Source organism: Antechinus flavipes, chromosome 3, assembly GCF_016432865.1.
Source record: "Antechinus flavipes isolate AdamAnt ecotype Samford, QLD, Australia chromosome 3, AdamAnt_v2, whole genome shotgun sequence".
In the NCBI taxonomy this organism is placed as follows: Eukaryota; Metazoa; Chordata; class Mammalia; order Dasyuromorphia; family Dasyuridae; genus Antechinus; species Antechinus flavipes.
This window is the reverse complement of record NC_067400.1, coordinates 320,123,920-320,138,673: the sequence shown is the minus strand read 5'-3', so window position 1 is coordinate 320,138,673 and position 14,754 is coordinate 320,123,920. Positions and strand designations below refer to the sequence as shown.

The 14,754-nt window shown below is 37.0% G+C and overlaps 1 protein-coding gene across 10 annotated transcripts in view; it reads right to left on the bottom strand.

The window, feature by feature from the left end:
- Positions 1–14,754, bottom strand: part of KALRN (kalirin RhoGEF kinase) — a 927,260-nt gene that overhangs the window by 640,167 nt on the left and 272,339 nt on the right. For all 10 annotated transcript variants that reach the window (XM_051985449.1, XM_051985462.1, XM_051985457.1 and 7 more), the window contains exon 3: positions 7,027–7,141. In XM_051985449.1, the coding sequence (XP_051841409.1) occupies positions 7,027–7,141 (115 nt within the window). The remainder of the gene's footprint in view (positions 1–7,026; positions 7,142–14,754) is intronic.

The window sequence follows — 14,754 nt, the reverse complement described above, 5'->3', positions numbered from 1 at the left end:
GCTAACCAGAGTAGGGAGCCAACTGACAGGAAGATGACAATTGAATCAATGTTAAAAGTTTTCTTCAATTTCCTTCAAGATAGGAAATATTAAATCAGAATTTGAGGCACAGCTGTGGCAGAATACTGATAAAAAGCAAGGAAGACTAATGAAATAGTAAGAGTGAGAATTTTTAAACTAGAATAAGAATAAGCACCAAATCCAGACTATGAAGTTACTTCCTAAGGCAGGATTCAAACCTCTTTCCAATAATCATGCTCCTCAGTAGCCAATGTTTCCCAATTAAAACTATTGTGATTTTATTCAATCATTTGTCAGTCATATCTAATTCTTTGTAACCCTGTTTGGGATTTTCTTAGCAAAGATACTAGAATGGTTTGCCTTTTCCTTCCACTGTTCATTTTACAGATGAGGAAACTGAGGCATATAGGATTAAGTGGTTTGTCCAGGGTCACAGTAGGTATCTGATGACAGATTTAAATTCAAGAAGATGGGACTTCTTGACTGCACTCCCTGCACTCTCTCCACTGCACCATCAAGCTTCTCCTTATTGCAAGTCCAAGTGCATTCTAAGGATAACTAAAGTCCAATAGTTAAAATTAAAAGTGAAACAGAAATATCGAACCATCTACAGAGAGACAATGGTTTGGAATGAAAAGAACCCTGTAGTTGGGGTCAGAATACCAAATATTTGACATTTGGCTTCATCACTTACTAGGCATGGGATGCTTTTTTAATCATTTAGTTTTAATTTTTTTTTAAATTTGTGATTCTCATTACCTTCCCCCCACTCTGAGAAAATTTTAAAAATAATCCAACAAAACAAATTTGCCACATTGGTCACATTTGAAAATGTCTTTTTCTTCATTTTTAAATCATCATCTCTTTCCCTTTGAGGGAATTGGTAGGCTTAAATATATATGTCACTATTGATTCATGTTACATTTACAAACAATTAATCCTCCCCAAATTTTTTGACTTGAGCTGGTACTAACCACCTTCCTCTCGTGGAATGCTTCAGAAGTTAGAAAAGTAGTTCTATCAAATCAAATGCTGCCTCTCTATAACTTTTACCACTTGGTTTGAGTTCCATCCTCTAGGGTAATACAGGACAGCTGTACTATATTACAGTTGCTAAAATAGGTGAACACAGGTATCATCTTCCCTCAGTCTTCTCCTCACTAAACACTTTTAGCATTTTCAATATTTATCAAGAGGAGTCTCTAGACCCTTCATCAGCCTCCTATTCATCCTACTTTGGATGCATAAATACTTGTCATTCCTTGGCAATTTAATCACCATCAGTGTTTAACTATCTCTTTATAGAGGGTATAGTACTTGTATCATCCTGTATAGTTCTTGACTCTTTCTTTCCATAGGTTCTCCATAGAGCAGGGGTCCAAATCTGAGCTTCATGGACATATTTAAAGAGATGGGGCAGTCTGTGAACTTCAATGGAAAAAATTTATAATTTAATTTTTATTGACTTATAGCTAAAATTTATCACTACTTTCAATTATTTAAAAACATTATCCTGAGGAGTCCATAGACCTCACCAATGCTATAGATTTTTACCTGCCAATAGAAATCATAGCCCCTTCATCTCAATCATTTCCTAAGCTTCAGTCCCGAATCATCAATTGTCTCTTGAGCTTTTTCTACTAGAAAGAGCTCAAAAATCAACCTTTCTATAGCAAAACTCATTTCCCCCTCTTCCAAATTTCTACCATCTCCCAGGTTACTAATCTTCAACTCTTCACTCTCCTACACCCCACAATCCAAACAGTTGCCAAATCTTGCCTTTTATTCCCTTTATAATATTTTTCACATCTGACTCCTTTGCTCTTCTTCCACAGTTACCACCTTAGTATAAAAGCCTTTATAATCTCTTATCTTGATCATTTTTCTGGCCTCCAAGCGGTTCTCCTTATTCAGATCTCTCACTGCTCTAGCCCACCTCCACCCCATACACATAAAGGACTGCCAAAATGATTTTCCTTAAATACAGACTTTATCAATTCAGTCTCCTCTTGAATCAAATCCAGTGGCTCACTATTGCCTCTGTTTAAATTTTGTAAAGCTTCATAGACTGCTGCAATATATCTTTCCATTCACACTGTATATTATTTCTGTGATCCAGACCAAATGGACTTTTATTCTTCATACATAATAGTACATCTCCCATCTCTGTAGCTTCCTTCAAGAAATAACTCAAGCCATATTAAAGATTCAAATTAATATATATTGTTTCTCTTGATTATGCATATTTGTTGCAAAGAATTTGTTTTCATTATCCTTTTTGTTCAATAGAATAGGGAAGGAAGAAAAGAGAGAAAATAGATTTTCATTCATTAATAAACACTTTCTCAAATTAAAAAAATAGCTCAAGCACCACCTTCTAACTTAAGTTAGATCAATTGCTTATGTTTTTGACTATTGGTGCCTTCCCTCTTTGCTACATTATATTAATTTACTTTGTATGTATTCTTCTTATATTTATTCTGATTATATTTAGATATTTAAATGTGTTTTTTTTCCTTCTGAATAGAGATTGTGCTAGTCACTATGTGTTCCTAGTACCTAACACCATGCCCAGCCAAAGCAACCATAATTACTTGTTAGTCTGATGGATTGATAGGTTCTTTTATATTTCAGAATTGCCAATACACTAGATTGGCTATCTTTCTATTCTCTCATTTGGACTGTGTGATTATACCTCCTTTTCTCATCATCATGTTCTCTTCAGAGAGTAAAGATAATGAGCTAATTGCTCAATTTCCCTCTTAAAATTCAGTACCTGGCATGAAACATAGTGGTGTGGACTGGCCATCACACCCTGGGACTATTAGTTCCTATTCTTTCTAAATGTTCACAAAACACCTGTTTAAATAATCCCTTCTAGAAATTTGCCAGGGAAGACTGCCAAGTTTACCATCCTGTTGTTCCTGAAGTTGAGATTTTTCTCATACTTTTAAAGACAAAAGTCTTACAGCTTTAACCCCCTGCCATGCTGTTTTTCTGACACATACATTGACTGTAGCTTTTTGGCCAGACTTGTAATTTCAGTGATATAAGGAAAACCCTAGGAGAATGAGACTAGATGGGTTCTGAGATCCCTTCTAATGCAGAGATTTTAGATTATTTAATTTAGAATCTTAAAGTCAGTAGAAGTGTATTCTCTATTTCTTCTGACAACATCTTGTCATGAATGAATAGAAGCGGGCAGTAACAGTAGCTTAGCTCAGTCTTGGCAGTCTCTCCATCATATGCTCCTGGAAGACAGAACACTTACTGATAAGCCAAGTCAGGCCTCTGAAAAGCTGTCCCCCTTCCTAGGGGGAGGCAGTCACCCACCCCCATAGTGTGACTCTTCCTCCCAGGGGACGCAGCAGGATCCTACCCACTGCTGGGAACTAACTGTCTTTCTCAATGTTTCATGGAACACAGGATATGGCTTTAAATTTTTTTGCTTTTGGTTATGGAATAAAACATGCATTTCCATAAAATAACATAATAAAAAGATTGCACATGGAACTGCCAATCTATTAGGTATAAATTCATGCAAATGATAGGAAATGGTTGCTGGACAGGGCTTCTACAATATCACTGTCCATGCTAATTTCCTATCTGTTGTATGAATTCAAATGTACAAAAGATTTCTTTCTCTGCTGTGCCCCCATTGTTCCCATTTGACATTGGTTTCCCCTCATATTCTCAGAAAAAAATTGCATTCTTTCTCCCTTCCAAAAGTATGTGTATAATACTGGGGTTCAAATCCTGTTTCTTGCTAGCTGTGACACCTATGTCAAATTCTTCAAAAAAAAAACAAAAACCCAATCTCATTTTCCTCATTTGAAAAATGAAGAAGTCTCAGGTAGCTCTAGATCTATTATCACATGAGCCCCCATCCTATCTGGTAAGAGAGAAGACAAAGAGCATTCTTCAAGCAGTTTTGATTTCTTTGTTTAGTAGCTGCAGATCATATATCAGTGATGACCACCAGACAGGAAAACAAGCATAATGTATTCCCTATGGGTCCTATTACTGTTTCCCCCAAATCCATATTGCTAGTGGCTCTAAATAAACTAATGGTCCTTTGCACTTCTCTAAGGGAAACTTCCAAAGCAACATTTCCTTTCTATGTCTATTAGAGGCACTAGTGCTGCTTAGTCCCATCCCTGTCTGGATCAATTGCCACATTCAATAAACAGGTTATTTGGTTCATATTCTTGCTTCAAGGACAGATAGAAAGCTCTTTTTCCTTTAAAGGTTTTTAAATAAGGAAATTCTACAATGGCCCCTTTCTAGCTTCTCACATCGTTCTCTGTTGGGAAGTTCTTCCATAAATCTAATCCAAATGCTTAAGTATGTTCTAGTGAAGACAAAACAACTGCTGAATGTTTTCAGCCAGGAGAGATACCTCAGACCTCAGTGGAGTCCTTGAGAGCAGAGCCCTGCTGTTATTTCTCTTTCTGTTGTCTATTCTTTTCTGTTTTAGTGAAATAGAATCAAAAAGGGCTGGAAGGGAAAGCTGCACAAAGCCCAAATCCATGCTGGAATTTTTCAGTCCGCCAGCACCAGTGCAGGGTTGCTGAGATGATGACTTACCCAATGCTATGACACATTTGGAATTCAACTACCTCGGTAGTGCAGTGATTAAATGCCATGACTGAAGTCAGGAGAACCTGAGTTCAAATCCAATCTCAGACATTTATTAGCCGTGGGCAAGTCATTTAACTCTATTTATTTCAATTTCCTCATCTATAAAATGAGTTGGAGAAGGAAATGGCAAACCACTGCAGTATCTCTGCCAAGAAAACCCCAAATCAGATCATGAATTTAGGGTCCCCCATTGTAGACACAACTGAGAATAATTAAATGACAATAAATAAATTGGTAGGATCAAAACCTTGTAGAAACTGCTTTAAGGAGGAACTCACTCTCCACAGAGACTAAGGCAGTCTAAAGGAGAGTGTGTCCCCAAGTATTGAGGAGAACTGTTTGTACTTTTGTTCATGCTGTTTCTTCATAGATAGCCCACCATGATTATGTCAATCTAACCCTGTATATAGCATCAATTGACTAGATAGTGCAGAATTTGCAAGACTTGACTTCAAATCCAACTTAACATATTTACTATCTCTGTGATCCTGAGAAAATCACTTATTTGCCTCAGTTTCCTCAGCTGTAAAATGGCGATTCATAATAGAAACTACTTCTCAGGGTTATTGTGAAGATCAAATGAAATAAGGTTTGTAAAATGCTTAGCCCAGAACCTGACCCATAGTAAAATACTCATATATAACAGTGTTTATATATAACATTATAAATGCTAATTATGTTATTATTATTATGTCTTTGATCCTAATTTACTATCTTGGCAAATGTGGGCAAGAAACTCACTATCTTTGAACCTCAGTCCTGAGGAGTTGGATAAGATCAGCTCTGAAGTTCCTTCTAACTTCAAATTTATAACTATATAATTAAGTTTAGGTGAGATGGGTGTGCAGTAATGTCCTTTCAGTTCTTTTTTGTTTAACTTTCATTCTATTTCTTTTGAAAAACAAGAGTTATTAAGTTCTTTCTCCCTGAGCCCTATGTTTCCCGTCTTATATATGTTTCCTTCGTATAGCTCCTTAAGATTTATTGCCTTCCCTCTCCATCCTTGCTACAAGAATTTCATCAGGCAAGCTTAAAAAATTGGTGGTGATTTCCCATCAAAGTCAGATCAGAACATCCTGTTCCTTTCCTTAATCTACCAGCTTTTCAATAAAACCTGCAGCAAATAGAAGAAAAGATAAGGTACCATTTCTAACTGGTCACAGCAAATGCCAAGCAGCCCACAGTCACTGGGAAAATTAAAGACAGCAGGGTTCTCTCCATGGAAATCTCTCTCCAAAGCAGGCCCCAAGCAAACAAATCTCTCCATGACACTAGGCAAGTATTAAACTCCTTCTATACTTCCCTGGAAAATTGGTTAGTTCCCTGTCATCCTTATGGATGGAATTGCCAGATTCAGAGCCAAAGGAAGCTTCTAGCCAGTTAGGAAAGGTGAGTTTTTACTCTAAACCCCAGTTTAAAAATACAAGCACTGTATGCTCCAGAGTTTGAGCCAAAAAAACTCAAGATGCAAGTCAATGTAGAAACAATCTGAATTCAGAACTGCTTCCCAACTATCTTTGCATGACCTCAGTTTCCATTCACTTTCTCCCCTTCCCAGTAGAATGTAAACTTGTTGAAGACAGTGAATATATTTCATTTGTGTCCTTGTGTCTCCTGCTTCTAAATTGTAATGGACTGAGATCTGATCTTAAAAAAAAAAAAAAAAAAAGACCTGAATTCAAGTCTCTTTTCTTATCCATTCTAGTTATATGAATCTGGGCAAGTCACTTAACCTTGCACAACTCAGAAAATTCTTTAAGTCAGGCGTTCTTAACTTTTTGTGTCATGGATCCTTTTGGCAATCTAGTAAAATTTAGGGTCCTCCTTCTCAGAAAAAAAAAAGTCTTTAAATTCACAAAACAAAGAAAACCAGCTATTTTGAAACATAGTTATCAAAATATTTTTTTCAGAGTTCACAAAATCTAGGTTAAGAACCCTTATTCTAAGACTGTATGTTTCAGAGAAAGTACAGTCAAGGGAATTTCATCATGTAAGAGTTTTCCACATAAATGAAAACACAGGTCTAGTTCCGATCCCCAGCTCCTACATCCTATCACCTACCTCCTGCCATCGTTCTAGGTGCTTAGTCAAACATTTGTGGCATTGGATGGAATTGGATCTTCCAAGGTCAGGCACTTCTCCCCTCCCCCAAATGGATTTTATGCATAGTTCCCATTCCATGAATATTAATCATAACAACAATGAGGCTCATGAGGGAGATGGGAGCAATTCTCATGCTATCAACAAGAGGGAAAATGGTCAGAAGACAATTGGAGAACCAACTCCTGCTCTCCCAGAGCCCCATGACATTCTTTCAAAAAAAGGCAGGATTGACCTCTGAGAATACATCCTTTAAGACCTTACCTGGGCACACTGGCCAAATAAGTCACAAGTTTTCGCAAGTCTTCCTGCCTTATTCTGTCATGATTGCTTCGTGCAGGGAAAGTCAGTATGGGTCCACCTCGCTTATCTCGGCCACCTGTGGACAGAAGAAGCAAGAAAGGAATTATGATCATCCTGTTAACAGCTAGCATTTATGTTGTGCTTTTAAGGTTTGCAAAATATTATCTCAATTAATCTTTACAAGAATTCTAAAAGGCAGGGGTTATTGTCCCCATTTTACAGATGAAGAAATTGAGGCAACAGAGGTTAAGTGCTCAAGGTCTTACATTTTACTAAGCATCTCAGGCAGGATTCTAATTTGGGTTTTCTTGATTCCAATTCTAGATTTCTATCTACTTGCCACCTTGGTGTCTAGGTTGAATGTCACTAATAGGTACAAAGTTCTCTACATTCATTCTCTTTTTACCCTCTTTTAGGAAGTAGATATGATTGCCCCAGTATTATGTACAATTATCCCAGGTAACTGCCTTAATGGATGCACAGGCAGAATCATAGCATAAAGGGATATAACAGAGAGTCACTTGGGGACGTCTGCCTTTCTTGTCTAAGACTCTGAGGAAACAAATGTGTGGTTGCTCATTCATTTTCAGTAATAGCTGAATCTTCATGACCTCATTCTAATGGAATTTTCTTGGCAAAGATATTAGAGTGGTTTACCATTTCCTTCTCCAGTTCATTTTACAGAGGAGGAAATTGAGGCAAGCAGGGTTAAGTGATTTAGGGTCATACAAGTTGGAAGTGTCTGAGGTTGCATTTGAACTCATTTTCCTGATAGATTACTCCTGTGCTATTTCATACCCTAGTACTTATTTTTTGTTAAATTTGTTATTTGTTAATGAATTTGTTAAATTCATAAGTCTAGAGTTGAAATGGAACTTGGAGGACATCTCAAATAACATCTTCATTTTATAGTTATGGAAACTGAGGCCCAAAATGTTAAACTTAATTAAAGCAAATGACTAGTATAAATGAGTTTATATAGTAAAGATTATATAGTATATTATGTTATACTATATATTATATAGTAGGGCAGAGATAAGCTGACTTGGAAGGAGGTCAAGCACCTCCCTTCTGTGCAACATGCTGTTCTGTTAATGACCTCTGGAGTCAGAAAATAGGATCACATTCTATTTTTGACACTCATTATGCATGTGCTTCATGACAGATAAAATAGCATATTGAACTTAAAAAAAAACTTTTTAGAAATCCATCATTTTGTTTATAAAGTTCTCCTAAGGTCCTCCTGTTGAATTATCAGGACATTCTGCAGCTTGTCTTGATCTCTGGTCCTGGCTATTCCACTAATCATCAAATGAGCCCTCTCTGTGCAGCATCACAAGCTTGTTCTTTAACTGAGATGACAAGGCCAACACTAAGTGCTAAAAACAGCTAGTAAGTACTAAGTGTCTGAAGCTAGATTTGAACTTGGATCCTCCTGACTCCAGCTCAGGTGCTCCATCCATTGCTCCATCTAGCTGCCCCAAATGGTTCCTTTTAAAATCTCAAAAAACGCCATCAATTTCAGTGTGTCCAAGATTAACAATCTCATTCATGCAAGATCTAGGATTTTTTAATTTTCATACCCATCAAATAACTAATTTATCCCTAATATGTATTTTAATACTTAATTTTTGATTACATATAAAAACAGTTTCAACATTTGTTTTTTTTTTAATTTTATGTTCGAATTTTTTTCTTCCTCTCTTTTCCTAACCACCCTCCTTATGAAAGCAATTTGATATAGATTATACATGTGTTCTCATGCAAGATATATTTCCATATTAATCACAGAAAATATAGACCAAAAAAACCTCAAGAAAAATAAAAAGAAATATTTAAAAGTATGTTTCAATTTGTATTCAGAAGCCATCAGTTCTTTCTCTGGAAGTAGATAACATTTTTCATCAAAAGTCCTTTGGAAACGTCTTAAATTATTGTATTGCTGAAAATAGCTAAGTCATTCATAGTTGATCATCATAGAGTGTTGCTGCTACTATGTACAGGGTTCTCCTGGTTCTGCTAATTTCACTTTTTATCCATTCATGTAAGTCTTTTCTGGGTTCCTGAGAGCATCTTGCTTATCATTCCTTATAGTCTAATAGTATTCCATCACAGTAATATACCACATCTTTTTTAGTCATTCTTGAATTAATGAGCATCCTCTCAATTTCTAATTCTTTGACACCACAAAGGAGCTGCTATAAATATTTCTGTATGTATAGATCCTTTTCCTTTTCATTTGATCTCTTTGGAAAACAGACCTAATAGTGGCGTTGCTGGTTCAAAGAATATACACAGTTTTATAGAGTAGTTCCAAATTGCACTCCAGAATACTTTAATCAGTTCACAACTCTATCAAGAGTTTATTAGTGTTCCAATTTCCCCATATCCTCTCCAACATATATTATTTTCCTTTTCTGCCATATTAATCAATCTGATAAGAGTGAAGTAGTACCTTAGAGTTATTTTAATTTGCTTTACTTACATTCTTTAAAAAAAAACTTTTATTTATTTAATCTCTCTTACATCATCATAGTTATCCCCAGTACTCTTTCCCTTACTCTTCCCAGAGAGCCATCTAATATAACAAATAGTATTTTTAAGAGAAAAAATCAACATCTCTGATCAGTACATTGTGAAAGTTCAAAAACATGTGTAATCTGTACCACGTGTGGACTTTCCACTTCTAGGGAGGGGTGAGGTGAGGGTGGAAAGGATCTTCTCATTCTCTTCATTTAAGTGTTGTTTAATCTTTATAATTTTGTTGCATTCATTTTTGATCATGTTGATTGGTTGTTCTTTCCATTTACACTGTGGTATAACTTGTATTCTTAACACCTAGAGCATGAGTGATTTGCCCAAAGTCACACAGCCCATATGGCTCAGAAGTAGGTCTTGAATCTAGGCTTTCCTGATTCCAAGAACAGTTCTCTAGTCACTATAGCAAGTTGTTTATATATATAAAATTTATAGATAACTTAAGTCATATAAAACACATATATAAATTATATATAATCCTATATTATAATGTATTATAATTATATGAAACATGCCATATATCACATAATATTCTATATTATAAATAATATTGTTACCTATATTACATGTAATTATACACAATAAGTAAATATATTATGACATAATAAATTATTACATATATTTTGTGTATAACTTATGTATGACTTAAGATATCTAAATTATAATTCTTTTTGATTCCAAAGCCTTTTATTCATTCATTTGAACACATATTTACTGGATGCCTACTATAAGTTGTGCTAGAGGCTTTCTTATCTACCTCCTTCAACCCATTTTCCTGCTGAAATGAACACAGCACATCCTGGAGAAGTGGGAGGACCATATTCTATAGGAAACTCAGGATAATCTTCAGGAAGATTATATGTACACAATAAACCTTGGAGTTTTCATGGCTTTGGTTCACGACAAGCCATATTTTAATGAAACATTTCTGAGACTGGAAAAATGAAAGAGGTGTTTGTCGCTCATAGAGTAACATCTGGGGAAGGCAATAGGGTAAAGACCTGAGTTCAAATTCTACCTCTGATACTTAACTACCTGTGTGATCTTAGAAAGTCATTAAACTTATTGGAAGATGGGGTCAGTTTCCCTAGTCTTAGAATTAGTTGATTGAACTAGAATGATCCCAAAAGTTTTTCTGACTCTAAATCCAGAAACTTGATGGGGAGGATATAAAAATAGAAAAGGAAAACAAAAACACCACATTTTTTGAGAGGGGAGAGAACCAAAGGATTGCAATGAACCCATAGAAAGCTAGGAAAGGAAACACCTACATCCTAGTCCAAGCCCTATTACTAACTACTTCTGTAACTGTATTACAGAATTCTCCCCTCTGAAGTTCTGTTTCTTCATCTGCAAAATAAGGGCATCAAACTAGGTGGTGTCTAATGTCCCAACCTACTCTGCCCTTCTGTAACCTGAATCACTGGAAGTCTCACCCCCCAACTCCATTCCTTTTGGCTGGTTCTGATATGTCTGGCAATGTAAGAATCCTTCCTAGAGCAACTGCCTCTTTCACTTTAATAATCTGTGCATATTGTGACATGTAAAGCTCAATAACTACAGCTCCTTTCTCTAGAAATAGACACTAAGAGCATGTGTAGACTGACTTGGGAAGCCTGAGGTCCAAACTATTGGAAGCTCTGGCAAAGTGACTCCAAGTCACTTTCCCAGCTTCCTCTCCTTCTCTTCACTTATGTCATCTATAATACATGACCGGGGTAGATAGGAGGGATAGTGGATAAAGCACCAGCCCTGAAGTCAGGAGGAATTGAGTTCGAATGTAGCCTCAGATACTTAACCACTCACTAATTGTGTGATCCTGGACAAGTCACTTAATCCCAACTGTCTTGCAAAAATAAATAATAGGAGCAGCTAGGTGGTGCAGTGAGTACCAGACTGAGGTCTGACCTCAGACACTTAACACTTCCTAGCTGTGTGATCCTGGGCAAGTCACTTAACCCCAAATGCCTCCACAAAAATAAATAATAATGATAATAATATAACACATGAACTTTGCATAGTCACTTGCTTTTCCCCATAAACACCTTTGCTTTCTCTTTTTTAGCTGCTACTAGGTGGTGAAGTGGATAGAGTACTGGGTCTAGACTCAGGAAGAACTGAGTTCAAAACCAGCTTTGGACATGTGCTCACTGTGGGATCCTGAGCAACTTAACTCCTATTTTCCTCAGTTCCTCAAATGTAAAATTGGGACATACTAGAGAAGGAAATGGTAAATCACTCCAGTGTCTTTGGATAAAGTCCATCGGGTCACATAGAGTCGGATAGAACTGAAAATTCAACAAGACCAAGAACAAGTCTATCGAGTGCCTGAAATACTCTTTTTTTGCTATCTAATTCTACCAAAATTTGACCTCTCCTTCAAGGTCCATTTCATGTACTGTCTCTTTCCTGATCTTCCAATGTACCATTACACTCAATATATAATATTTCCTTTGGACATTTCCGGCCTTCTTCTATCTACTTTCCTCTCTCTCTACTTTTATGCAGACCAATGACAGTGGGCTCCTGGTTGTTCCTAACATAAAGTCCTACATCTCCTGGCTCTTGGAATTTTTCACATGGCTGAATACTCTTCCTCCTATCTCTTTCTATTTCCTGGCCTCCTCCATTTCTCCAAGTTCCATCTCAAATCTCATTTTCTTCAAGAAGCCTTTCCCAGTCTTGTTAATGCTAATGCCTTCCTTTCAGTTAATTGTATCTAGTTTATCCTGTATTTAACTTGTCTGAATATAGCTATTTGCATGTCGTTTCCCCTATTAGAGTGTAGTAAGGTCTTTGGGGATGGGGACTGTCTTTCTCTGTATCTCAGGTGCACAGTCTCTGGGGCATAGCAGGCTGGCCCTTAATAAATGCTGATGACTTAACTGGCTTGTATTACCTTTAGTTCTGTAGCTATTCATGTATTGGTTTTATTGGAATACGGATCACCCTGCTAGACACTGAGTTCCTTGCAGGCAGGAACCAGGACTTAGTTATCTTTCAATCCCCTGCATTCAGGATGTAAACTATGCAGAATTAATAACAGGCAAAGTAGACCATCGCTTTGGATGTGACACTGGAGTGCAGGAAGAAATACCTTTGAACATGACTTTTCATATATATATATATATATATATATATATAATTTTAATACTAGAAATTCCATTTCTATAGCCCACAGGTATTAATTTCCTGCTGCAGTGAAGACTCAAAGTCGACTGGTGCACAGGAATTGCAATTTTAAAATTTACTTAGGGCATATGAATGATAGATCTCAGATCTATCCATAGACCTAACTACTGTCCAGGAAATTCCTGCAAGCCAGAGAAAGTCCATTCAGTGCACATAAGTATTGCACTGGGGTAGGGAAGGAGGAACAGGAGTGATTCACCTGCAAACTGTCCCCTGATTCAGTCTACTCTGTCCTTAAAGTGAGAGAGGGAAACTAGGCAAAGAGAAAATAATAATGAGGGTTTTCAACCACTCAGAAATAATGGAATGAAATGAAAGATGTACTTAGAAAACCTGAAAGGCCACTTCTTTGACCATCTCCTCTAACCTTGATTATAAAATCAGAAATTCAGAGCTAGGAGAGACTTTGGAACTGATTTAGTCCAACCCTTCAAGAAATTGAGGTCTGGAGATAGAATTATTTGTTCAAGTTCATATTCATAGTAAATTTGGATCACAGATTTAATAATAATAATAATTAATAATAACAATAATATTTATATGGCATATATTATGTCCCAAGATCTGTGCTGAGTTTTATAATTATGATCTTATCTGATCCTCACAAAATGCCTGGGAGACAGGGGCTATTATTATCCTCATTTTGTGCAAAATTGGAAGCAGAGACAAATAGAGGGGAAATGGCTTGCCCAGGGTTACATAGCTAGTAAGACCGTTAGGCTGGCTTTGAATTAAGGTCCTCCTGATTCCAACCCTGGCACTCTATCCATTATACCACCAAGAGCCAGTTAGGCCAATCCTCTCACTTTTCTGGTGAAAAAACTGAATCTTAAGAGAGATTAAGCACCTTTGTAGGCTTCCAGGTGACATAATGGATAGTGCTGGGCTTAGAATCAAGAAGATCTGAGTTCAATTTCTGCCTCAAACATTTACTATGGAATACGGGACAAATCATTTAACCTCTTTCCGCCCCACATCCTTCATTTGTAAAATGAGAATAATTACTATTTTAATAATAATTAATAAAATGAGAATAAACCTAACTCATAGGATTGTTGGGAAGATCAAATGAGATAGTACATATGAAATACTTTGCAAATGTTGAAGTGACATATAAATGCTAGCTATTGTTTTTCATCTTATATTTAACTTTTCCACACACAATCTATAGCTCCCACAGAACACGATTCCTCTTGCCTAGAATGATCTCACTCCTCACCTCTACCTGCTGGTTTCAAATCTCACCTTGTACCAACAGTCTTTTTGCCTACCCTACACCTCCAATAATGGTTTCCCACCAAAGCTACCTTCTATTTGTACTTAATTGTTTTCCTCATTAAAATTTGAATTCCTTTTGAATGGAGAGTATATTCAGCCTTTCTCTGTAATCTTAATGCTTATCATGGCATGTGACACATATGTACCCACTAATAAATGTTAGTTGGTTGACTAACAGTCTCCTTTGTCCAGGTTCAGACAATCATCTTCTCCTCTGCACCTTTAGGTGACTTCTGACAATTGCTGCTCATCTAGTGGTAAAGTTGGAGTAGGTAGGAAGGTTCTTGGGTTTCTCAGAAGCTCTCCATGATCCCAGGAATGGTATTACTGGGCTCCCACAGAATCCAACTGTTCAACCACAGGGAGTCAACCCTGAGTCCTAGAAGAGCTGGCTTCCTCAACCCACAGAGTCAGGGTCCTTCTATACAACATGGAAGGGCTCCTGCCATGGGGGTCTAGGGAACTGTCAAATTTGTTCTAAGTGTGCTCAGCATCCAGCAAACTCCAAGGAGGCCAAAGTCCCACCCTCCTCCTCCAGCCTTTCTGAACCAGAGAACATTTCTTGGGGGTAGCAGCTGAAACACTGGGGCAAGGACATTAACCCTTTCAGTTACTGGGTGGGCACTGAGTGTCTACAATGTGAAAACAGCAAGAGACATCCCCACATACTGCCTATGCAAT